This window comes from Antechinus flavipes, chromosome 4 (genome assembly GCF_016432865.1).
Source record: "Antechinus flavipes isolate AdamAnt ecotype Samford, QLD, Australia chromosome 4, AdamAnt_v2, whole genome shotgun sequence".
Classification (NCBI taxonomy): Eukaryota; Metazoa; Chordata; class Mammalia; order Dasyuromorphia; family Dasyuridae; genus Antechinus; species Antechinus flavipes.
The window spans coordinates 109871937-109897835 of record NC_067401.1 but is presented as its reverse complement, the minus strand read 5'-3'; the positions used below and the strand labels follow the sequence as shown (position 1 = coordinate 109897835).

The window sequence follows — 25899 nt, the reverse complement described above, 5'->3', positions numbered from 1 at the left end:
TCTCAAATGACTGAGATTTTAATCACTGGAAGCAAACTCAAATGAAAAGCTTACAATAAGAGTTACATGTCAGTGCCTTTTGCAAACTGAGCTGGGGCAGAAAGAGGCTGAGAGAGGTCTCTCAACCTAATCTCCACCAAAGACATCCATGTTTGCCCTGGCAGCCTGGCTCGGGGAAAGGATGGAGAAAACCTGCTGGTCCTGTGGGCTGTCATCTCAGCTGATGCTTGTGTTGTCAGCTCACTCCTGCCCGCCATCAGGGTTACCCCCTGACTGATTCTGATCATCGCCCTTCTTTTTGTGGCCAGAGACAATATCATCAATCCGAAGTAGGAGAACAGCCGTCTGGAGAAGAGAGCCAAGACCCAAGAGAGATGAGGGGCAGGGAAGGAGCTTCCCTGAACACGGCACTGGATCTCTTCCCATCCCCCACCATTAGAAAAATTCTTCTTGGCTGCTATGACAGCCAATGAACCTCTATGGGAGATATAGATATCTTATGTGCCGGTTTTCTGGGATTTTTCTTTTAAACTTAATTGTGAGCTGACACCCATTTTTCTTTGATTCCCATCCTCTAAATCTGGACTACTCTTTATTTCCTGCTCTAAGAAATGGAAAGGAAGGAACTGGAGCAAGCCCTGCCTAGTCCAGAAGGCCAGCTTTGATTCTGATTCTAGGGGTCCCTTACCTCCACAGCAGTCTTGTAGATCTGCAGCTTCACAGCAAGTGGTTCCCAGATGCCCAGCTCCTTCATGTCCACCAACGCTCCTGTCTCACCGTCCACACCCCAGGTCTCACAGTTCTCCTGGGTGTGCTTGGCCTATATGGTTGTCAGGGAAAGATTCTCTCTCAGGGGGAAACTTGTTCAAGACAGGAAAATGGGAAATGGAAAGAGGTATTTTTAAGACTTTGAAGAACGGGGCAGAAGAACTTGGTTAGAAATTAATAGGGATTTGGAAAAAAGAAAGATTTAGACAAAATGAGTGGTCTGAAGGATGAAGCAATTTATGAGTAGAGTGTAGGGCAGAAACAAGTACTACCTGGGCCCCAAGGGCATAGGAGAGATGGAATACAGGCTGAAGCAGCTCTTCCATTGGGTGAAATAGGGACTTACCCGAAGAGAAGTGAGTAGACGTATGGTACTGGCCCCACAGTTCTGGATGAGGGTCCGAGGGATGACCTCTAGGGCCTGGGCCACAGCCCGGTATGGCCACTGCTCAATGCCAGTCATGGCTTTGGACTTTTCTGTCAGGGCATGAGCTAGGGCCATTTCAGAGGCCCCACCCCCTGGTACCAGCAGAGGTTCTAGAAAAACATTCCGGCAGACCTGCATAGCGTCCTGGAGGTTTCGCTCCACCTCCTGGGGGAAGAAATGAAAAATAGGGTGAGATACCTGCTGACCCAGAACATGTCTATATAACTCTGACCCCTTGGATTATACAACTTTTTTTCTTTAAGCCCAGTACAGTTAAGAGGATGGCCTGAAGCCAAATACACAAACTTTGCTGTCAGTTTAGTAAGAACCAAAAAACCCGACTGCAAGGGGCCAATTGGGATTGCAGCTAGTCTAGGTCTGCTTGATAGCCCATGTGATTATCCCAGCCTCCATTTTGTTGTTCCCCCTTCCCAAATATCCTGAGAGCTAAATCTGCCAGGCATTACTCAGAGTCAACATTTTTTCCTAAACCTTGGGGAAGCTAATATATGCTCAACTTAGGGAGAACCCCCAAAGCAGATTTTGTCAAAGGCCAATAAATCCTCCACTAAAGAAAAGTCATATAGAAACTAATTTATCACTTTTCCCTCTCAAGGTTAAGTAATTTGAATTCCTTTATTTCATAGTTCAAGTTTTTATTCTGAGGACTACTTTTTCCCTTTTTAAAATCTATTTTATTTTCTTTGAAATCAATACATTTCCCATTAGAGCCCAACCCAGACTGAACATAAAATTCACAAGAGGGACGTTACATTTTATCTCATGCAAACTAACTCTTCTTCACCAATATCTGAAGTTAGGAGAAAAAAATGGGAAGTTTCTACAGGACGCAGTTAAGGCAGCATGGTAAATAGTCATGCTAGATTTGGTAGTCAGGTAGACTCGAATTCAAATCCTGCCACAGAAACTTATCAGCTGTATAACTAAAAATCACACATCCTCCCTTAAATTTTGGTTCCCTCTTCTATATGAGTATTGTGAGGACCAAAAGAGATATTTTTAAATGCTTTGTAAACCTTAAACCACTATGTAAATATTAAGTATTGACACATCACTTGAACTGAAAAAAATACAAGAGACATGGGCAGAGAACTGAAGTCCACTATAAAGGAAGGAAGGTATTTACCACTTTTCCCTGTTGCCCTTTGAGATAGAATACTTGGTTTTATAACACATAAGAAGGAAAGAGTGACGGCTCACCGACAGAATCTCTTTGCTAGCCCCTCGAAGGAGAATGGTGCAGGCCTTGGGATCTTTGCATTCTGTGATGAATGTGAAGTACTCATCGCCAATCTTCTTAATTTCAAATAAGCCAGCACCAGTTCCAATGTCATCTTCTCTTAGTTCTTCTGGTCGGCTGGCAATCCGAGCCCCACAGGCCCTGCATAGGGAACCCAATGTTTTTAGAAAGGTTTCTTCTACCCATCCCTCACCCTCTGGAAATATGGTAGAATGTGATACTGATCACGTTGGAAGACTTCCATTCACCCAAGAATGAGCAATTTATTCCCATTTATATTTTTGCAAAAGAAGTCAACAAACTAGACTTGGGTCTGAACTGATAAATTTCAGAAAAACAGCTATATTCAAAACGTGAAAGTGAGGCAAAACGGTATTAATTCTTTATTGTAACTAGATGGTAAGACATGATAAATTCAAAGTTTATTTTTTGTTGAGACTAAAAACGCAATGAAAGAACTGCAACTTTTCACAGAGTTTATACTCATTATATCCTAATTGGGTTTAATAAGCATTTGATGTGTGTGTGTGTGAGAGTGTCTATTTTTTCTTTAATTCATCCATTCAGGTTCCAGAACCAGCAACAGAGCTGTGTGAGGGAAGGAGCCTGTGATCAGGTTAGAACTGGAGGAGAGAATGGAAGTGCAGTGCACATAAGGGGAAGGGACAATGTGTCTGACTTCTTTACAAAATCAAATTAAAACCAATTCTCATCTGTCTTGTTTTGTCCAGGTATCTTCTCTTACTCATAAACAAGATAACCAAGAGTCAAAAATGTATTTAAGCACATGTATACAAAACTCTTCAGACATATTAGCAGAAGAAAGCAGTGATTTAGAAAACCCAAACCTCTGGACAATTCAATTTAATTTTGTGATGTGTGACTTGATAATTTTGGCAGATTGATTGTATTTTACTTAAATTAGCATTAAGATAGGCATTGTCTTGAAGTGCACAGGTACTAGATAGAGGGTACTCACGTACATGTAGCTAACTGACTAACTTCTCTTCAGGTAACTGGTATTTGCTACTACACCAGAGACCTTACCAAAACCAAGGTCAGAGGAAGAAGGCAGAGGATGATGAGGTTGCTGGCACTCACTCACCTGGCGATTCGGTTGTTGTCTGTCTTTCGGACTCTGCGGATAGCTGTGATGTTGGCCCTCATGAGGTAGTGCTGAGCTAAATCTATAAAGCAGAATTGTGGACACATCAAGTGGAACTATGGTTGTGGGCTGAAAACTTGGCTTCTCTTCTAACAAAATTAATGTTCTCTCTCAGTGAGAGGAGATGTCCACCCCCCCCCCCCATCTCCAATACTCTTTAAATGAATGAAATCAGCTCACCTGAGATGCCTTTTTCTGTAATGACCACATCAGGTTTGAGGTGAATAATATCGTCACAAAGTTGCTGAATAAATTCTTCTTCCATCTGCAGGATCCGGGTGAAGTCTTCCTCTCGAGTTATCTCAATATCTGTCTATAAGAATGGAGACAGACATGGGTTTAAGCAATCAACCTTTCCAGGAGTACAGCACTCTCTGCCATATTCTCTCCTACTTTTATCCTCCAGGTAACTCTGCAGGGCTTTGTTCCAGATCATCACAAGGTAACATCAAGCAGCTGCATGGACTCCTAGGCCTTAAAATCTGAAGCCTTATTTATCACTTTCCTAATTCTAATGACCTCAATGTAACACTGCCATTCCACCCCTCTCCAAAAAACTCTACTGATTGAATCCTCTTTGGAAGCAGAAAATTTTTTTGATATTTAGCATTACTGAATTGCCTTGCTCCAGCTGAGGGGCTGATAAAAACTCATAAAAACAGAAAGCTGAAAACTAATATAGGTTTAGAAAGGAATAAAGAATGTGGAAGTCCTAGGCTGAGTTAGGTGGACAGGTTTAGTTATGCTTTAGGTAAGCCTCACAACTGGCTTCTGAGAGGGTGGTGGCAGGAGATCCACCTTCCCACTCTGCTTAATGACACATCTACATCCACAAATCTCCTTAGACATCAATGTATTAAACAAATAGAAAACCTTTTCTTAGAGATCTCAGTTTTGGGCCCTGGGGGATATGAAGAGTAGAATATACACAACCCTCCAAAGTCTAGGATGATCCTTAGTTTCCTTATCTTCTCCCCCTTGAGATATTTCTCTTCTCCCATTACTTTTAACTATGGCCCTCACCTGGCTTTCTCCTTTCTTGTATTCCAAGGAAGAATCCAGCAATATAATTCTTGGATTCTTAATGTAGCGCCGCATTCGTGGATGGGTCACATCTTTGTTGATCATGACTCCACGTAAGACACAGGAGTCCTCAATGATGCCCCCAGGAATCTGTGCAGAACAAAAACAGTTTTCATCTGTATCACCAAGGTAAGGAAACTGCTTTTCTTTCTTCCAAAATATCATACCACTGCCATAAGATGCATGGTTTCTATCCTGTCTTTATTTGGAAAATCACAAAACTGTCTTTTGGGGGAGGAAAGGAGAAGAGTAATGTGGAAATAGTGGGTCATGTCTCACCAAAGTATGGTGCCAAGGTATCACTGACTCATGTGTCAAGAGATTTTCAGTTATTTGCTATAGAATGATATATAATATTTATCTCCTGAGTCCCCTTTTCTATAAGGTAGGTAGAGTTCCATTCTGCTATTGTAGTTAAATCTGGTCTTATTTCACTTAGAAAGTTCTAAGCCTTCCTAAAACTACATTTGTCTAAAGATGAGCAACTGGGATCCACAAAATATAGGAACTCAATTATCTGGGAATTAAGAAAAAAGAGGCAAGTCACTTTTCTACATCACAGTTTCCCCATTTATGAAAAGGCTTAAGCTATGCCACCTTGGAAGTCTCTCTAGCTCTGGTAGCAATAGTTTTTAGGCAATAAATTCAGCTGATGCTACTTTAAATCTCTATCTACTTCAAAACCTGCCATATCAAAAGGAAATGATGTAGGGTACCAAAGAACATTGCCTGCTTGGGAATGCATATACAATTCAGTCTAGCCAATTATTAGGGACATCATCTTAGACCTTCCCCTTTCTTGGTCTCTACTTCCTCATCTGTAAAATGAGGGGTGGTCTCAATGACTCAGCAGTTTTCAACATGTAATCTCTGAGACACTTTTGAGAATCCAGGAAGTAAAAACTATTTACAGAGTAATGCTATTTTCATTTCTAATACAATAGACACCAATAAATGTAACCCATATAAACAAAATGGGATGGTAGTGGGAAGAGCTTCAAAAGTCTTAAAGAATGTCTGGGCGGGAGAAAGGGGGTTCGGGTCACAGACCCAACCGTTTTGTCAACTGCTGGAATAGGTAACTCCTTCCCACTGGAAGTCTATGGTCCTTGTAGGTAAAGGTGCAAGGGTTCTGGGCTCCCCCTGCTGGCCCTAAGGCACCACATTGACTGATCCACTAAGGAAGGAGATTGGTGTCTAGAATAAAAGTTTAAGGTTTCTGGGGTGGGCTAACCAATTTTGAGCTTAAATTATAAGGACAAAGTGTTAAACACTATTAATCTGCAGTTAACACTGCAAAGCTAAAAACTTTACCCCTTATTTTGAGTTCGTCTTTATGACTTTTTTCAATTAAAAGCTCAATAGAAATTAAGTGCCTTATGGTGATATGTGTAGTAGTTGAGTTACATGCATAGAAGGATGCCCAAAGTCCCAAGTTTTAATTTTGCCTTCTTTTACTAATTCATCTGCCAACAAATCTATGATCTTCTGCCAAGACTTATGTTGAGTATAATTGCAGGAGTAGAAAATACTCTTTGTCAGGCCTATAATTCACAAAAGGGACAATCTAAATTGTTTATATGACCTGAATCTATACTTCTAAAGAGGAAGGCTAAAGTGCATTGGAGATCATTACCTTTTCCACCTTAGCATACTTCTTAATGTCAATCTCTTTTCGGCCATTCTCCTCATACTGTACCATCTTCACCGCATCAAGGGCTATGGTGCAAGCCAAGGAGGACCAGCGGCTGATTACCTTAGTACGAATGGCACTGTCAATGATATTCATCATTGTATCACGGTTGTTGATATCAACAGGAATACTGGGGAAGAGAAAGAAAAAAAACGTATTCAGGAGCTAGTTTGGAGGACATTTAAAGCCAAAGCTATTTGTTTGCAGCTCAGGTACCAACTGATTTAATATATTAGATACGAAAAGGATCTTTTTTCCTTAAAACTAAATTACTGAAAAAAGTTTTAGAAGTGAACTTGTTCATTGTTCTATACTCCTGTCCATGTCTCTTCCATCTCCCTCATCAGCTTCCCCAGCTTCATTATCATCTTTATGCAGATGAAAAAATATATATATATATATGTACACACACACACACACACACACATCTTATTATATGTATCCAATCCATTTCTCCTGATTTTCAGTTCTGAACTACCAACTGCCTTTTGGCCATTTCAAACCTAGATGTCCTCTAGGCCTCTCAAATTCACTATCAAATGTACCAAATAGATCAAACCTTCCCTTCTTCCAAACTCCCTATTTCTGATGAAAGTATCACCCTTCTTTCTAAGTTTCCCAGGTTCATAATGGAAGTGTTATCTTCAATTTTCACTCTTACCTCACCTATTTATAATCAGTTACCAAATTTTTTGATGTCTATTACCAGGTTATCTTCTGCATCCCACCCTTCTCCTCTCCACTCAAACAGAAACACAACTTCAGCTCAAGCCCCTCACCTCTTGGCCATCTTACTGGAAAGGTTTCCTAACTAATATACCTCAAGCTCCTCTCTAATGTATCTCATAGTTGCCAGAATGATTTCCCCTTATGTAATAACTATTTCATTCTCAATTTCCCCCTAGTGCCTATAAGATAAAATATTTTTTCTGTTTTTTAAAGCCACTTACAATCTGGTCCTAACCTATTTCATCATCATTCATTCCTCCTGGCCCCGTCATGCTCTGTAATCCAATTATACACTCCTTTGCAACCCACCTCCCCCATGTCTGGAATGTATTCCTTGTTCATCTTCATATCAAAAAATCCAGCTCAAGCACTACCTTCAATATGAAGCCCCTTTTCATAGCTCATTCCCCAAACTCTGGTTTCTACATATTATCTTATTATATCTTCAGAGTATCTTTGGGAGGTAGGAAAAAAACAAACACTTATTAAGTACCTAGTATTTTATGTCCAGACACTGTTAAAAATTTTTTTTAACCAATAATTTCATTTAAGTCTTACAATGCTGGGGAGTAGGTATTCTTATTAGCCTTATTTTACAGATGAAAAAATTGAAGAGGCTAAGTTCTTAACCCAAAGTCATAAGTTGTGAGACAAGATTTGAACTTGTCTTTCTGATGCCATCTAGCACCTGATCCATTTCTGTCCTGCATAGGATTTGAACTAGAATTTTCCTATATGGAGGAAACTGCAGGATGGAGACACACACACACACACACACACACACACACACACACACACACTCGCATATAAACACCTACCCACTCTAAATGGTTTTTCATTCTTCAAGGCTAAGTTCAAACCCTATACTCTCGTCCTTACGTTTCTCTAGCCAACTTTCAAAACTAATTTTTAAAATCAATTAACAAAAGTTTATTAAGAACTTATGCTGTGTGCCAGATATTGTGCTAGGTATTGTAAATATAAAGACACCAATAAAACAGAACCAATTATTAAGGAACTCACATTTTATAGGAGAGGGCAATATGTATATCTTAATTAAGACTATACAAAGTAAAGACAAAGTAGTATTTGGAACAAAGTACAAGCAGCTGAAGACAAGGATGTGGTGGGAAGATCAGAAAAGGCCTCACAGAAGGCTATTCAATTGATCTGTGATGGAAACTAGAGATTCCATCAGGCAAAGTCAAGGGAAATAGTATATATAAGAAATGGGGAATGGAGAGAGATGGAATGCAAGGTGGCTAATTTGGCTAAACTGAAGAGACAGCAAAAGCAAAACAATATAAAAAGGGGCAGCCAGGTGGTGCAGTGGACAGAGCACCAGCCCTGAAGTCAGGAGGACCCGAGTTCAAATTTGGATTCAGACACTCAACACTTCATAGCTGTGTGACCCTGGGAAGTTACTTAACCGCAATTGCCGCAACAAAACAAACGACAACAACAAAAACTCCTACCAATATAGAAAGCTGGAAAAGCTTTGTGTGTGTAAATATGCACACATATTTAAATATATGTATGTATAAGATTATGTATGTATATAGAGTTAGGTGTGTGTGTATGTAAAAAGATTATGTAGTTCATTAGATGCCAGGAGTTTATTTGACCCTAGAAGTAACACGGAGCCAGAGTAGTTTTTGATGACCACCTACAGTAGACAATTTTAAAGGTTAATTATAATGAGCACAATTATCTATGCTTGTGGTATAGTGTGAAAAGAGCTGGGCTTTTTGGTGGACACCTAAATCTTGTCTCTCATAATGTTAGGGCTGCTTTAGTTTTTAGTCTTATTTAACTTAGGAGTTGTTTAATTTTTCCTGGATCTTATTTTATATCTATATCTATATCTATAAAAATAAAAGGGTTGGAAGAAATTCTCTATAATATTTCTGTAAGCTCTAAGCCCTGTAATTTCTGGGAGTCTGAAATTTATTCATCTTTACACTGGGGAGGGCTGGTCTAAATGATCTCCAAGATCCTTTAACAGTTCTAAACCTATAGCCTCAATACAAAAAAAAAACTGCTACTCTTGTTGAGAGAGTATCTGCTGATTACAAAACAGCATCTTTTTCTTAAAGGTTTTCCTCAAACATGATATCCCTGATGCATGTTAAGATCATACAAAATTCCACAAAAGAGGCATCATAGATAGATGTCACCTTAAAGGAATCACAAAAAACTATTGCAGTTCATGCACCACTATCTTTTGTAGAAAAGAAATTCCAGGAGAGGTCAGCATATGCTTCAATCATCTCTAATTTTGTTAGCCCACATGTTTCTCATACTGTTATAGATCAACTCTATGAGCTCAAATACTCATGCTTATTCTTAACACATATGTACTTGTGCATATGCATGGTGTTTCTAAGTTGTTCTGGCAGAAAAAATATTAGCTTGCATCTAAGTTGATTAGTTTTTCTAAGGCAGGTTATTTGTTGAACAGATTTATAATCACTGGGAACCATATAATCAGCAAAGGTGCTTATTATCATCATGAAGAATGTTCCTCTTGAAAGTTAAAAAAATTAAGGAATTTCCTAAGGACCGAAGAATCTACAGATGCTTCCATTTGTGGATTATACTGAGCCCAGGAACATTATAGGACCTTTTTAACAAGAACCATCATCATTCAAAAGATATTGGCCTAGTTACACAGAAAAAACTAAATGATGAACACATAGCCCTAAATTATAAAATATAGATGGATGGGTAACCTGTATTAGGTTATATGCACATACATTTAGAAAAGCACTAAACAGATATGCCAGACCCAGAATTGATTAGGAGTACTTTCAATAACATTAAATTGTTCTTTGCCACAAAAGTCTAACTTTTCGATATGAATATGCTATATGGTTGCAAATCATGGAACTTTGTAATTTCAAGACCACTAAAATCGCAGACGACTTAAAGGATGTGGAAAAATGATACAATCTGTGTATAAGGAGACTAAAATATGTTACCAATGACTTCCACATGAGAATTGGTTTAAAAGACATTGAGATCACGGATCTTCTATTAGTCTTGTTTATTTCACAAGAATGCAAACTCAATGAGGGCAGAGGCCATTTAGAATTATTCAATTAAAGGAGTTAAAAGAGGCCTTGGACAGTTTTTTAGACCAATTCCCTACCTAAGACAAAGATTCTCTTCCCTTCCCTGACACATGCTCACCCAGGCTCTGCTTAAATGTTTACAGAGATTTATTGTCCCACAGAAAAGCATCACTCTTTATTCTCCAAGTTTAAATTTATCCCCAAGTAATATTCATCAGTCAAGTCAAGTTTTGTGTATTAGAGTGATACAGAATATAAATCCAATCTTTCCTGCTTAAAATATCCAAAGTTACTTAGATTCCTCCCATTTTCTCTCTAATATCTTAAGCTCATTTAACTATTTTTCATCTCACACAGTCCCCAAATTTGTCACCATTCTGATAGTCCAGATGTAGTCTGACTAGTGCAGAGAATGGTAGCAGAGGATGTAATAAGAAAACAAAAACACCCATTGCTGAAACAGCCTGCATATGTGAAATGACAATTAAGTTCTTTCTTATGGGTAACTTAGATACTATGTGCTCTCAACTTACATCCAAAAGAAAATACCTAATTACTATTATGTGGAATTCTGAATGAGCTTATCCTTTTTTATTCCTCCATGTTCAGATTACATATCACTTCTTTTTTAAACCTTCTTTCTTCCTCTCCATAACAGAGACAGGAAAAAGAGCAAATGAATGTGTAATACTTTCCTCCTTACCAATTTTCATTGTCATCACAATAGGTCCAGTTTAATTTTTCTCATTTATCACAGTGTATTACCCCTTTCCCCAATACCTGATTTTTTTAAGTGTGCTGATCATATCATCCAATGCCTTTCGGTAGGCACTAATCACTACTGTTGGGTGCATCTGTTGCTCTAGGAAATGCTCAGCCACTGACAGCATCTCTCCAGCTAAAGGAAAGAAGAGACACATACCAGAGTCAAATTCAATAAAGTAATTGAGATTGAGATGAAACAGAACTGGGTTTATCTTGTCAAATATGATACTACTTTTTGAGACTACCAGTATTCTCTTGAAATCATTGGTATCAAAACCACACATATATGAGTCAACTTACTTATAATTCTCAGGTGAATTATATCTTAAATTCATCCAATAGTGACAGAAATTTGTATTTGACATCTAAGATCAGCTTTCCCTGATGTAGTTTCAACCATTCAGATTTTGAGTTACTTTTGATAGTGAAATCCAGCTTCCCTTTTACTAATAGCTCACTCAAGTTTTCCTTAAAGCTTAGAACTGATCTTGATCAATGTAAAATTCTGAGTAGAGTCAGAGTAAAGATGCAGTCAGCCTTGATGAGTCCTTAAAAAATTTCCATCCAATTCAACCATCATTACACTAGATAATTCAGGTGGATATATAATTTGAGGCATGTTTGGCAATATAGTAAAGTAATAAAAAAATTTGAAGAAGAATGTAGTTCCTACATGAGGTGTGCTTTTATTCAATTTTTCTGAGTTGTTCTCTTAACAGTTTTTTAAATTAACAAGCATTTATGTTCTCTGTTCAACTTTCTGTTCCTCAATGAAAAAATAAAATTTTTTTTAATAATAAACATTCATTGTCAAAGCAAAACAAATTCCCATTCTGGCCATGTCCAAAAATAATTTGTTAAACAAACAAAAAATATTATCTTGGTAGAACTCTGCAACCAAATAGAAATTCATATAATGGTATCGTGTAGCAAAATGGTGCATAAGGCTTCTGAAAGTTAAGAACACCAGAAATATTATGTGAAGTAGAAAACAATGGCTTTATTTAAATAAGTTACTTCCACATATGTGTACAGTATTTTACTCATTAATATTGTATTATGTTTTCCTTCAGTAATTTTCCTTTATCTTACCAAGAATAATCACTGATGTAGTACCATCTCCAACTTCTTCATCCTGAGTTCGACTGATTTCAATCATTGATTTGGCTGCTGGATGCTGGACTTGAATCTGAAGAGGACAAAAACAATTCCCAACATCTCTTGTAGAATTCAATCTTTACTTAGCTATGTAAACTATTCTTTAAATTCTCTTTCTGGAAAATGTACACATAGTGAATCTTCTTAGAAAAGCATGCTATAATATCTTCCATTTTTGATATTGGATCACTTATGAAACTACAAGAAAGTAAAATAAAAATCAAACCTCTCGGAGAATGGCGTTGCCATCATTGGTCATCACAATGCCACCCATCGGGTCCAAAAGCATCTAGGACAAAATTAGAGGACATTGGTAATGTACGTTCACTTAGGAGTGGAGAAACTGCAGACAATTAAAAAATAATTTGGGTGTTGATAAAAGAGCTAAACTTACCTTCATCATGGATTTAGGTCCCAGACATGTTCGGATGACATCTGCAATCGTCTGATGGGAAAAATGGTATAGATAAGCAAATCCAATGTGACTTAAAAAATTGTCTGTTTGCGTTTAATAAAAGTGATGGATAAGTTGTATAACAATTGCTTATTTGTACTATTAGGACTTTTCTTAATATGGAGTCCATATACAAAAGAAATCAAGGACATTAGAGGTGAGAGAGGGAGGAAAGAGGGGAAAATAACATATGTCAAACTGTTGTGAGACAGAAGAGCCCACAGCTGCTTTTGTCAATGAAGAAGAACATCCAACAAGCACAGCTGAAATAAATGGCAGATGAGTTTGGGGTCCTTTAGAAATATTTTCCTAAGCTTCATATTCCCCATAGTTAAGACACGGAAGGGACTGTATTCCATTCCATTCACAATCTGCCACATGTATACATACTTGTCTTCTAAAGTACTAGTTTTCATTCACTTCACATACCATCTTTGACTTTGATGATTTATGTTGTAATGTTCAGGTAAGAAAACATTCAAATATATCTGAGGGCCCGTTGTAATATTAAGTAAAAGAGGTAATCAAGTCACACTGTAATACTGAAACTAAAAACTACAACTAAGGACTTAAAAATTACCTTGGCAGCACTTATGTTCCCTGATTGTACTTTCCTTCCAGATTCTCGTTTAGTGCTCTGACCTGAAATGCATAAAAAAGAAAACAGTTGAATATTTCATGATTGCCTTTGTTTTTTCACACTTGTGATAAGTATTTGTGGAACGCTTATTCATGATGAGCATTGTGTTAAGTGCTAGGGCTAAAAATACAAAATTGAGACAATCTGCCCTCAAAGAGTTTACCTTCTGATCTAGGAGACAACATTAACATATCAAGGGAGTAGTAGCCAGATTCTTTCCCAATATCACTGAGAAAAAAACCCATTCTCTGGGAGAGCTCCTCATATGCTTGAGGTTATTTTTTTTTACCATATCAAACTCCAATGACATTACACGATTACTTCCTATTTAACAGTACTAAAATGCTCGACTGGATAATTCACCAAAACTAGCAAAAGACTACACATTCCAAGTGTGATCGTATGGAGTGACCAGGGCAGTGGTCGACAGTGCCTGATAGGGAACTCCCAAGGTTCCTTCCAGCTCTAGACCCATGTCCCAATGATGGATTCTACCTGTCACACGGATTTAATACCTTCAAATCTTTCTACTTGCCACAACCGAAGCTAAGGTCACAGATATGTAGAGGTCACAACTCCTAACGGGTTCGAGCCCAACTCTGGGCCCCATGAACACTGGGGACAGGGATGTTTCTATAACTCAAATGAGAATGGGGAAAAAATTAAGCGAATTGATAAAGAGAAGAACAACTATGTGAGAGGATTAATAGCTCGTAGAGCACTTTTACAAATCACTTTCCTCACAAGGAGCCCCAGGGGGCGGATAGTACGGAACGCAGTTTTCCTTCAACAGATGAAGAACCGAGGCTCGGGGAAGCTTAGGGCTTCTTTGGGGGGTCGGCCCTCGTTGTCTCCGATCCAAGGGCTAGAGCCCAGGCTCTCTCTCCCAGGAACGAAGTGGGGGGTTGCGGGAGATGGGAAAAAAGCAGAAATCACGTGGGGGTGGCCATAGTGAATCGAGGTGGATGAAGGTAGCCAGATGGGTGTCCTGGATCCTTTGTGGAAGGGAACTCCGGGGGGCGGGGGGAAGGTAAGGCAGAAGAGGGAGTGCCTTCAGGGCCAGAGACCCCGCATTCGCGGGAGATTCGGGCGTTACTACGGACACAAGAAGCGACGCGCTGAGAAATCGGTTAGAGAGATTCCTGACGACCAAGGACCCTCCGAGGAGGCTGTAGGGCGGCCTGGCACATCGGATCGGCCTCTAGTCCCCCACGACTTACTGAGCACGAGCACGGGGCGATGGCCCATCATGGCGGCGCGGAGCCGGGAACCGGGAGCTAGGCGAACCGGCGGAACCTTCTGGAGATGGAGCCAGATTGCGGAGCCCAAGCAGCGATGCCGCTACAGCCCTTACAGCTAAACTTGATGTCCTTTGTGTCGTCGCCAATCCCCTCACACGTTTCATTGACAGGCACCAATATAAGCCAATAGATACCTGCGGTCCCGCCTCTCTCGCCCGAGCGGTTATACAAGCTAGGTAGAGAGATCACCGAGTGAAGGGGAGGGGCAGCACAAGCGCAGGCGCAATTTTATGGCCTCTCCCGGCTGGGCCGCGTGCACACTTTTGCATGCCAGTGCTCTTCACGCAGGCGCCTTAGCTCAGGCGGTTGATTGGTTGGTGTATCAGCGCGCAAGCGCAACAGCTCCTGGGTGGGGCCCTGGAAGAAGGGAGGGTTTATGCTTTTGTTTTACATAGCAGGTGAGTTAACTGAACCATCTCTTCCGGCTCTACCAGGCCTCTGAAGAACTAGGAAGACATAACAGCCTTCAATCAGTCGGTTCGAACCCAGCAAAGGTGAGGGAATGGGATGGGGGTGGGGGACGTCAACCGGCACTTGAGACGGAAACGTGACGTTTTGCCGCAGGGTGACATGGGAATTGTAGTTTTCAGGACTGGATAATAGTACAATCCCGGTACATTCTGGGATTTGTAGTTGGTTGCCTGGTTAGCTTTGTGACCGAATCTTTGCCTCCTTAGGCTATTGCTGTTTACGTAATAACCAGTAATAACTCACAATTTTATACCACTTTAAAGTTCCAGTGCACTTTTCTTGCAAAAATCCTGGGAGACATGTAATTGGAGCACGCTCATCTTGCAGATAGTTTACAAATATTTATTAAGCACCGAATGCTAGGCACTGTGCTAAGCTCTGAGGATACAGAGAGAGACAAAAACAGAGACGCTCCATTCTGGGACTCTCACATTCGAATGTGAAAGACAATATGCAGACACCCGTGCACATACAGGCTACGCCTGGAGGTAGGGAGGAGGAAGGCAGAAGGTGGCTTTGGAGCTGTCTTGAGGGAAGCTTCGAGGTGAAGGAGAATAATTATCAATTAGCAAACATTAAGTGTCCACTAGATGCCAAGCATCGTGCTAAGTAATGGAGAAATAAAAAGCGGGAAAAGATTCTGCCTTTGAGCAATTTACACGCTAATGGGAGAGGCAACATAAGCAAAGCCAGCTGTATACAGAATAAGTAGGAAAACATTGATGGAGAGAAGAAACTAGAATGAAGGGGCGCTGGTCAAAGGCTTCAAAGATGGGATTTTAGTTGGGCCTCATAGGAAGCCAGGGCGAATTGAAGAGAAAGGGTCTTCCAGGGATGGAGGACAACCAAAGAAGATGCCCTGATTTGGGAGATGGAATTAAAATCCAGGAGGCCCGAGTCATTGGCTTGAAGAGTTGCTGGGAATAAAAGGAAGACGTCTGGAAAGTCTTAAATGCCAAGCAATACATTTGTTCATTGAGTCAGACCTGTGATTGAGGATGGAAGATGGATTGGAGTAGAGAGACACTTCTTGCAAGGTGACCCACCCACAAGCTGTTTCAGTGATAGGGAAAAGTGGGGAGGAGAGGATGGGTTAGGGGAAAGACGATTTCTCTTTTAAACTTGTTTAGCTTAATATGTCTATTGAAGCTATAAGAGATTAGCAGAGAGTTTGGGGCAGGATATATAGATTTGAGAATCCTTAGAATAGAGATGATAATTAAATTCACAGAAGTTTATGAGATCTTCAATTGAAGTGGTATTGAGGGAGAAGATAAGGTCTAGGATTCTTTCCTAGAATCCTGAAGAGATATCTATCTTCTTTGGGAATAACTTGTATGAAAATCCAGCAAAGGAGACAGAGAAGGGGTGGTCAGACAGGTAGGAAGAGAACCAGGAGAGAATAATGTCCCAAAAACCTAGAGAGAAAAGAGTTATCAAGGAAGGGAGATGGAGCAACAGTGCCATAGACTTCAGAGAAGGCTAGGAGAATGAGGACTGGATTTGGCAATGAAGGGGGATTATTTGTGTATTTGGAGAGAGCAGTTTCAGAGGAAGAAGATGGGGAGCCAAACTATGAAGGGTTAAGAAGAAAGTGAGAAGAGACAAAGTAGAGATGCCTCTTGCAAACCATCTTTTTGAGGAGTTTAGTTAAAGGGCAAAAGAGAATGGGACATTATGGAGATAGAAAGATCAAGTAAAGCTGGGGAAAGATATGTGCCTGTTTGTAGGCAATAGGGAATGGTCCAGAGTATAAAAATAAATATTAGGAGTGAAGATAACAAAGCAGGCAGTCTGTTGGAGGAGAGAAGATGGAATGGAAGTGCTTAAATAGATAGAGAATTAACCTTGATAAAGAGTAAGGCTACATCATCATAAGACACGGGCAAAGAGGAGATGATGGCAGAAAGTGTCTGAGTGATAGAAGATGAGGAAGAGAGGTGAGAAGAGGGAGTTCATGGTGAATATCTTCAATTTTTTTTCCTTTAAAATGGAAGGCAAGTATTGCAGCAGAGAGGATGGCAGGAGGGGAACCCTGAAAGGTTTGAGGAGGGATGGAAAGGGTTGGACGGACAGAGCTGCTGTGGAGAACTAGACAGTGAATAGATGAAGGAAGCATAGTAAGATTGCCTAGCAACTTGAAAAGAACATTCCAAGTCTTGGGGAACAGCCAGTGAAAATGCACGGAGTCTGGAGGTGGAGTTATTGTTCCATGAACTGCTACAAGACTGTAGGATTGTAGAGTACATGAAGGAGAAAATAGTGTAAGATGACTGAAAAAATTGGGAGGAACCAGCTGAAAAGGGCTTTCAGAGACAAATAGAATAGTTTCTATTTAATCCTGGAGGAAACAGGGAACAACTGGAGGGTTTTTTCAGTAATGGGACGAGAGGTCAGATGTGGTTGAGGCAGATCTCTTTGGCAGGAGGGACTGGAGTGGGGAGATACTTGAAGAAGGGATGAATTCAAAGGTGGTGTACTAGCCCCCTGGTCATGTGATGAAGGCATGGGGGGGGGAGGTGATTGTATGAGTGGAGGTTCATTTGTTCAGTGACTTACTCCATGGTCACAGCTACTAAGTGTCAAACCCAGAGTGCTTCTATAATCCTTTTGTACAGGCATCTGTAAAAGTAAATGATAGCGATAGATCATATTTGTATATCTATTTGTGCTCTTTGGAACTCTGTCCTAGGTATTATTTGGGGGAAGTGTGAGAGTCAGCCTGCCAAGGTGATTAGAGAGCTCACCAGTGATACATGGTGACTGAGTGGTGCTGGACAAAGCACTGAACCTCCTGGGGATTTTAGTTCTCTTAAGTTTATAAAATGCAGATAAGGTGTTGACCTGCAGAGTGGAGGTCATTTCCTCTGATTCCCATGACAATCACAGGTCCAGTCCCTGTTCTCTGTTTAAATAATCTGAAATCTCACAGATCTTTTTTATTGCTACATACTGACCTATTCCCTGTGAAAAGTCTGTGTAGAGATGGTTGGGGAGATGGTAGGGCAGCGCTATTTTCTCTTTTCTTGTAGGATAGAAGAGGAGGGAAAGGGTGACATTGTCTTAAGTTAGCTATCCAAGAGTTCTTAGCTATAAAGGAAGACATGGAGAGCTACAGGTAGGGATTAATTTACAGAAATTTTCTTTTCAAGAGTCTTATAAATCTGGGTTGGGATCAGTATACTTGTGCCCAGAAGCAGAAAGGTAGTACTAGCGATCACCTCTGGATTATTTGTGTTCCTAGAGTGAAGGTGAGGCAATGATACTCCCTAAGTAATAGATTATATAAAAAATTAATGTATATCTGATTTTGTGATATAGTCACTGATGTGGAAACATGCAATATCCTCCTTGTGGTGGCTCCCCTCCCAGGGGAAATGGCCTCTAACATCTATCAGGGTTATGGAAAGGAGGGTTCATAATTCACTGAGAATTGTATGTAGTTGTGATGAGAATACTTGAAATAGTACAGAAGTGATGCGTTATCCAGGCCAGTGATACAGCTGTTCTTTCTCAGGAACCAGAACTTTGCTAATCAGATGGAGAAGCCAAAAAGTAACTCTGCCAAAAGAAAAGGTAAGTGGCCTGGAATGGGTCCCCTCTTTTGAGTCCCAGGCCCTCTTCATTACATAGTAATGGTATCTAATCTGCTGTCGGCTGGATGGATGTACATTTTTTTCTGTTGTGTTTATTTGCACATTTTTACTTTTGCTTTGTTTTCTCCATTAAATAATCATACCCCAGAGGATACTGTTTGTGCTTTTTTTTTTTTTTTTTTTTTAACCTCCTTGGTGTACCTACTCGGAGGTTTTCTTGACAGAGTGATCACCAGATGCATGCTAATAACTTTCAGGCCATTAGACATTAGTATAGGTGGACTGGACCCAGTTACTGATGACTTGGGGTGACCTCTAGATAGCATTCTGTGGAAAGTCTGAGACAAACACTGCTCCAGACTTCCATGAACATGACTGTATACAGGCAAGGAAGAGTGAAGTCTTGTTAAGTGATTTGTCATAGCTAAGCCAAAGTTGCATATGTAGGTAATGAATATATATTTGCATGATGTGAGATACTTCACAAAGCTGTTTGCTCATTTCAGTTTATCTATAGCTTGTGCCTTAGAATTCTCATGGAAAATTTTTCATCTAGCCCAGTGGGCTTCAGGCCATTTTGGAAAGGGAAATGTCAAGCTAGAGGCCTAGAATGGTCTAAAATTGAACCAGTGCCCATTCCCTACTATCACAACTTTGGAGGTTCAAAATCTGGAATTAAAAACTCTGAAAGAACTAGATTTTAACAAGTCTTTTCCCTCCTATTTTCTGGTAATACCTTTCCTTTCCCTTCAATTCTATTTTACTGTATAGTTTATATTGAAAAATATGACTATTTTGCGTAAATGATTCCTCAAACCTTTCATCACAGCAGGAAAGGCTTTATTAGTAATAGCTGACATTTATATTACACTTTGAAATTTGCCAACTGCTAGATATCCTAAGTTATCTCATGTGATTTCACAATAACCCTATGAATTAGGCTACTATAGGTTGTTATTCCCATTTTATAGATGAGAAAACTGAGCTTCAGAGAAATGAAGTGATTTGCCCATGGTTGTACAATAAATATCAAGCCCAGTTCTCACTTGAGTCTTTTTCACCTCATCATGTTATCTCGCAAAGTAAAGGCTCATGGGAAATTTTAAAATGTTCAGAGAAATGTTAGAGTTATATTTCAGAGCGATGAGATTCAGAACTGGAACAAAAACGAATCTAAATTTCATCTCTTCGGTCTTGTGCCCATCTTCTAATAAATTGTCAAATTGCCAAAGATGGCCTAGTCTGGAGGAAGAAGGAAGAAGAGGCCTAGAGAATTCACAGACTAGACAATCACTTTCTTCTCTTACCATGATTAATTTAGGAATTAACTATATAAGCTTTAATAGCTTAAACACTGAATTAAGACTTATGAAATGCACTGTATGTGGAAGAGTTTTGTGAGATCTCCTCATCTTCCAGAAATGGGCCATGCCAAGTAAGGTACCCATTTACTTGTGCTCCGATAGCTTGTTTTTTTTTTTTTTTCTGCCTCCTAAGAGTATAAAAGTTTAACTGTAGCCAACATACAGAATGCTCTCGTGACACAGAGTGCCATGAAAAATAAAAATAGAGGAGGGTAGAAAAAGAGAGAGCTTATTATTGACTTGAACTAGATTCTTCTGCATTTGGATTAAAAGGATCAACTGTACAAGGTACAGGTCAGGAAGAGATATGGCCAGAAAATGTTTCCCATGAAGAAAAATAAACCACCTGATGGTATTAGTGGACTTCACTAAGAGTGTAATAACCAAATTAATAGAAGCGCAGCACTCCTTCATAGAAGCAGTGTGCATAACTATTAGAGAACTGGCCTCGGAATTAGAAAGACCAGAGTTCAAATCCTGATTCTGACATATACCAGCTGAGTGTCACCCTTGGCAAGTCACCTCAGTGACCTCAATCTGTTTCACTTTCCTCATCTGTAAAATGGGGATAAATGCATCAACTTTTACCAGGTATTCATGAAGATCAAATGAGATAATATCTGTAAAAGTGCCTAGCACAGAGTAGGTACTAAATTACTTTTTTTTTTTTTTTTTGAAGGGAGAATCTACTCCCTCCTGAGCCAATCCATTTCTACTTTTGATCACTTCTAATTGTTGGGAAATTTTCCTCTACATTGAGCCTAAAATTTAGCTAAATCTGACTACAGTTTGCCTAGTTTTTCCCTCTGGGGTTAGGCAGAACAATGCTAATCCCTCTTTCAAATGATTGCCCTTTAGCGCTTGGAGACTGTTATCTCCCTACCCTTTCTCCCTTGCTCACTATTTTTCAGGCTAGTTTTGTCAATTCTCCTATGGCGTATTCTTTAGTCCTGTGACTCAGATGCTTGTTTTTCTCTAGATTTGTTCCAGTTTTTTTCTCTTATCTTTCCTGAGAATTGTTCTATATATAATCTAAATAAAGAGAAAGAAGAACTATTACCTCTTGTCTTGCCCAGAGGCCTCTCTCAATGCAGTCTAGAACAGTATTCATTATTTTGTTTACCATGTCACATCCCTAAAAGAGAACACCACTAAAAGGCTATGATTAATTAGAACTAACAAGCTCTGTTCTAGTGGTGTTCAACTGTCTGTAACAATTTCTGTCCAGCTGGTGATGAAATTCATCTTCTCAGTAGATATGTGAAGGACTATAGAAGTGGACATTCCACTAGGGATCACCCTACAAATGACATTCACCCACTTGTTACTCTTCTCTTTGCCCTCCAATCAGCGGGACAGAGGGTATCGATGAGGTGTGATTATCAAAGCTTGAAGGATCTTTCCAAATGGTCCCGGGGTGGAGGGTGATGGGGAAGTCCAATGGAGGGAAACAAAGAGATGGCTGGTCTGGGTACCATCTTAACAATAATTTATTAAACACTGAACTTGTTTTGTTTTTGTTTTTATTATTTTTTCAACTGAGAAGCATTTTCCCCTCTCCTTTAAAGAGCTTTTGTAACAAATAAGCATCATAATCTAGCATAATTCCCACCTGGGCCATGTCCAGAAATGTCAAACACCTCTTTTGAACCAAATGAGGTAGTATAATGTATTCACAATTCTGGTCTTGAGACAGGAAATTCCTAGGTTCTAATCCTACCCCTGATAAATACATTCTTAAACTTGTAAGTTCTCTGAATTTAACTTCTCTGAATCTTATTCCTCTTCTGTATGATGGCAATAATATCTACAGGGCCTACTTCATAGGGAGGTTTGCTCTGAAGATCTAATAAGATGCTGTTAGAAAGCACTATGCCTTAAAATACTACATAAATATCAGAAATAACTTACTGTTATGAAGCAGTACTGTGAAGTGAAGAGCTTCTCCCCAAATCTTCTTTTAAGGAAGTGCTTTGGCCAACCATCTCTTCATTTTCCAGCTAGGTGCAGTCCTTTAAATTTCTCCCTCATGCTCCTCACCAGACATTTTCTTTTTCCTTTTTTTTTGTGTTATCTTCCTCTTCTTAGATTGTAAGCCCTTGAGGGCAGGGGCTATCTTTTTCTTATTTTTGTATATCTAGCACTTAGCACAATGCCTTAATAAATGTTTGTTGACTGAATAAATAGAATTTTAGGTCTGATTTCCATTTTGCCAGCTCTGATTTCTTTTGTTTCTGCTTACTGTTAATGATTTTTGAAGGCGGGTGTTTGAGGTCAAGAGTTTGGTACCTTTTAAAAAATACTATTACACAGTCGTTAAGAAAAAATTGCTATCTTTTGTTTTTATATCACTTTCATTTCCATAACTATTCCCCTTCATTATTTTCCAAAGGGGAGGCATTCTTTCTCTTTTTTAGTTAATTTTTAATATGCATTGTTTTATGAATTACATTGGGAGAGAAAAATCAGAGCAAAAGGGAAAAAAACATGAGAGAGATTAAAAAAACAGAAAAAAGAAGTGAACTTATTAACATGTGTTGGTTTACATTCACTCTCCTTAGTTCTTTCTCTGGTTGCAGATGGCATTTTCTATCCAAAATCTATTGGGATTGTTTTGGATCACTGAACTATTGAGAAGAGCCAAGTCTTTCATAGTTGATCATCGCACATTCTTGCTGTTATTGTATACAATGTATTCCTGGTTCTGCTTGTTTCACTCAGCATCAGTTCATGTAAATCTTCCCAGGCCTTTTTATAATCGGCTTGTTCATTTTTTATGGAAAAATAATATTCTATTACCTTCGTGTATCACAGCTTGTTCAGCTATTGTTCTAATTGATGGACAGCTACTCATTTTCCAATTCCTTGCCACCACAAAAAGTTGCTACAAACGTTTTTGCACACGTAGGTCCTTTTCCCCCCTTTATGATTTCCTTGGGATACAAACCCAGTAAGGGCACTGCTGGGTCAAAGGATATGCACAGTTCTATAGCCCTTTGGGCATAGTTCCATTTTGTTCTCCAGAAGGTTTGGATCATTTCACAACTCCACCAACAATGCATTAGTGTCCCAGTTTTCCCACATCCCCTCCAATATCTATCATTATTCTTTCCTGTCATTGAGAGGCATTCTTTTTTACCAAAGAATGGGTGGGAAGGAAGACATTTAAGTAAAACTAAAACCAATATATCATTTTAATCTGATGGTATTTGCAATGTTCTCCTCCTTGTTCCCTACCTTTGCAGAGAAGGGAGAAAAGTACATTTTTTCTCATTTCTTCTGTTTCAGTAATTCTAATTAGTAAACTAGTAAATCTAAATTAGTAATTCCAATTATATAGGATTGTTTTGTTTTTCTGTTCATTCCATTTATGTTGTTAAAGTCACTGTGTAGATTGTCTTTCTGGTTCTGCTTATTTCATTTTGCATTAGTTCATATAAATCTTTACATGGTTTTTGCTATTATTCATATTCATCATTTTTTATGGTGTGATAATATTCTATTACAAGTATGTACCCAGTTGAATGGATATCTAATTTATCTCCAATTTTTTACTTTTATAAAAAGTGTTACCATAAATATTTTAGTATGTATGGCAACTTTCTATCAGCTTTTTGTAAAATGTACTTAGAAGTAGGATCTCTGAGTTAAAAGTTATTAACTTTCTTATAATTCCTTATTATTGTCCAGCATACTTGTATCACTTCATAGCTCTACTACTCAATGAACCAGTGGGCTCTTTTTTGGTGAACTCTAATATTGACCATTCATACCATCTTGTTCTGAGGAACCTCCTCATCCTGCAGGATTACATCTACCCTGGAACTCCTACTTCCTCAATATTCTGTGCCCCTGGGATCCCTCCCTTCCTCTGGTTAGAAGAGGATGAGAGAATGGGATTTTCCTCCTAGATATTCCATCTAAGGAGGATGCCCAGGGCAGCTCTCTCTTCTTTGCCCACTCAGCTGCACTCTTTTGGACTTATTTGTTTGCCCATTCGGGTTGCTTTCTCCCTTCTCTATTCAATCTCTTTTTCTTTCAGCATCTTGTCCATTAGATCTCTCTGAGTACAAGGACTGTCTTTTGCATTTTTTTTGTATCTCCAGTGCTTAGTACAGAGGATGGCACATAGTTAGGCGCTTAATAAATGTTTGTTGACTGACGATTTTGCCATCTTTGCCAAATTGCTGTGTGCATGAGGTGGAACCTCAGGGTTGTTTATTTCTCTTATTTTTAGTGATTTGGAGCAATCTGTCACACAGTCTTAATTATAATGCTCTATTTTTATTGGAAGACACTGATTTAGTTGTCTCTAATTTTATTCCAGTTGAAGAGGAATGCAAACTTTTGCCTCTTTGTCGTGCTAAGCCCTCCCCAAGTTTCATTCATCTTCCAGCAACCAACCCAGCCACTTGTCAAAACAATCAGTCAGCAAAGCTACAAACAGGTAACCTAAAAAGAGAATTTCCCAAATAGAATAGACTTGGGGATCAAAGCATCCTGTTGACATTAAAAAAAATTATTAAAAAAATACAGTTCCCTATTCTTTCCCTCCCTCTGTGTACCCTCTCTCACCATTGAGAAGACAAGAAATAGAATAACTTACACATTTGAAATCATGCCATGTTCCAAAAGATAAAAAGGGAAAAAAATTAAGCTTCAATCTGTACTCTTAGTCCATCAGTTCTCTCTCTGGAGATGGATAGCAATTTTCACCATGAGTCCTCCTCCTGTTGACTTGACTGCCAAGCCTATGTCTAGTCAATTCTCAATTTTTAATGGATAGTTTGTGGCTTATTCAGTGCTATTGCTTCTTCTTGTCTTTACTCTTCTTTCCCTCCCTCTCCTTTTCCACCACTTCCCCAGGTTGAGTAATTTCCCTAATTGTTAAGACCTCCCTAAGGGTAGAAATCTTGCCAGTTACATGCTGAATTAATTTTTTAAAAGATAACAATTTACATTTCTAGAGCACTTTACAATCTTTAAAGTAATTTCCTCTCAATAACTGTCAGATAGATAATGCAGGTGTTATCCCCATTTTATAGGGTGAGGAACTGAGGCTCTGAGATGTGAAGTGATTTGTCTGAAGTTATAGAGCTAATAAGCGATAGAACTGGGGTTCAAAACCATATTTCTTGACTCCAAGTCCATTGTTTTTTCCAGTACACAAGAATACCAGTAAGTCAGAATACCTAGGAATTCACAATACTTCTTATCAACAGAGGAGTTTGAGACTACTAATTAAATTTAGGTTTTGGGTTTAGAGTAAACATTCTCCTAATCTGGTTACAAAGTATTTTCTGGGTTAGAAATCAGAATCAGATCACAGCAGATATCTGATCCCTGCTCTTGAGGAACTCAAGAGACATCTAAATTTAATAAAAATAGATACAGTTACCACAGCTAACTAAGGATGGACGGACCATACATGAGGTAGTTGGAAACATTAGAGCAAAGTTAGATGACAGGAAAATTGTTAGTGCTAATTATCAGGGCACTGGAGCAGGTGAGGTGTCCCTCCATTAGAGTTCTTGAAGCATACAAGAAGTCCCACCTTTTCACCCTAATCTGTCTGAGACAGGGTAAGTGTGGGGAAGTCTAAAGTGCTGATCTTCTCAGAGCCTGAGTAATCACAGGAAGATCATTTATGGGACAGCCAAAAATTTGTGTCTCTCCCCTTTTCCCCATCCCACTCTTCCTTCAGGAGTCGACATTAAAAAGCCCCAGGATTGCTTAGGTCTGCTTGAGTGCATGCACGCCAATCTCCAACTTCAAACCAAACTTGCCCAACAACAGATGGCCATCCTAGAAGATCTACAGTCCTCCATGACTCTGCTGATTCCTGGGGGGGAGGGTAAGGACTCTATGCTGCCAGCCATACGTCCAAATTTGCTGTTGACTTGCCAACCTCAAATCAGTAAATGAACTCTGGGACCTAGTCACTGTGTAT

General features: G+C 39.3%; 3 protein-coding genes across 6 annotated transcripts in view; 2 read left to right on the top strand and 1 right to left on the bottom strand.

Moving 5' to 3' along the window:
* On the bottom strand, positions 1-14649 carry CCT3 (chaperonin containing TCP1 subunit 3). The gene is made up of 14 exons (XM_051993799.1): positions 14438-14649; positions 13158-13219; positions 12518-12568; positions 12350-12412; positions 12058-12154; positions 10981-11098; positions 6341-6527; positions 4645-4794; positions 3802-3934; positions 3562-3643; positions 2417-2597; positions 1115-1360; positions 689-820; positions 1-345 (listed from the first exon to the last, which is right to left on the bottom strand). The coding sequence occupies exons 1-14, from the start codon at positions 14466-14468 to the stop codon at positions 241-243; spliced, it is 1638 nt and encodes a 545-aa protein (XP_051849759.1). The 5' UTR covers positions 14469-14649; the 3' UTR covers positions 1-240.
* Positions 14650-14655: 6 nt separating this feature from the next.
* Positions 14656-25887, top strand: TSACC (TSSK6 activating cochaperone). Of its 3 annotated transcripts, XM_051993810.1 has the most exons (6): positions 14656-14694; positions 14953-15012; positions 18022-18107; positions 18507-18565; positions 24277-24396; positions 25654-25887. In XM_051993810.1, the coding sequence occupies exons 3-6, from the start codon at positions 18094-18096 to the stop codon at positions 25872-25874; spliced, it is 414 nt and encodes a 137-aa protein (XP_051849770.1). In that variant the 5' UTR covers positions 14656-14694; positions 14953-15012; positions 18022-18093; the 3' UTR covers positions 25875-25887. The 3 variants fall into 3 exon arrangements, with proteins under 3 accessions (XP_051849770.1, XP_051849771.1, XP_051849769.1); XM_051993811.1 differs by lacking the exons at positions 14656-14694; positions 18022-18107 and having other exon boundaries at positions 14978-15012; XM_051993809.1 differs by lacking the exons at positions 14656-14694; positions 14953-15012; positions 18022-18107 and adding an exon at positions 17170-17253.
* Positions 14916-25899, top strand: part of RHBG (Rh family B glycoprotein) — a 49053-nt gene continuing 38069 nt past the window's right edge. The window contains exons 1-2 of one of the 2 annotated variants that reach the window (XM_051993802.1): positions 14975-15012; positions 18507-18565. The gene's annotated coding sequence lies outside the window, so the exon portion shown is untranslated. Of the gene's footprint in view, positions 15013-18506; positions 18566-25899 lie in introns of both variants that reach the window. The other variant, XM_051993803.1, reaches the window with a different exon arrangement.

Excerpts from the sequence above, each read along its gene's own strand:
- TSACC (XM_051993809.1), top strand. Across the intron at positions 18,566-24,276 it reads TAACTCTGCCAAAAGAAAAG|TTGAAGAGGAATGCAAACTT; the intron begins GTAAGTGGCCTG and ends ATTTTATTCCAG. Across the intron at positions 24,397-25,653 it reads GTCAGCAAAGCTACAAACAG|GAGTCGACATTAAAAAGCCC; the intron begins GTAACCTAAAAA and ends CTCTTCCTTCAG.
- CCT3 (XM_051993799.1), bottom strand. The coding sequence starts at position 14,468 with ATGATGGGCCATCGCCCCGTGCTCGTGCTCA. Across the intron at positions 4,795-6,340 it reads AGTATGCTAAGGTGGAAAAG|ATTCCTGGGGGCATCATTGA; the intron begins GTAATGATCTCC and ends TGTTCTGCACAG. Across the intron at positions 3,644-3,801 it reads TACAGAAAAAGGCATCTCAG|ATTTAGCTCAGCACTACCTC; the intron begins GTGAGCTGATTT and ends TCTGCTTTATAG.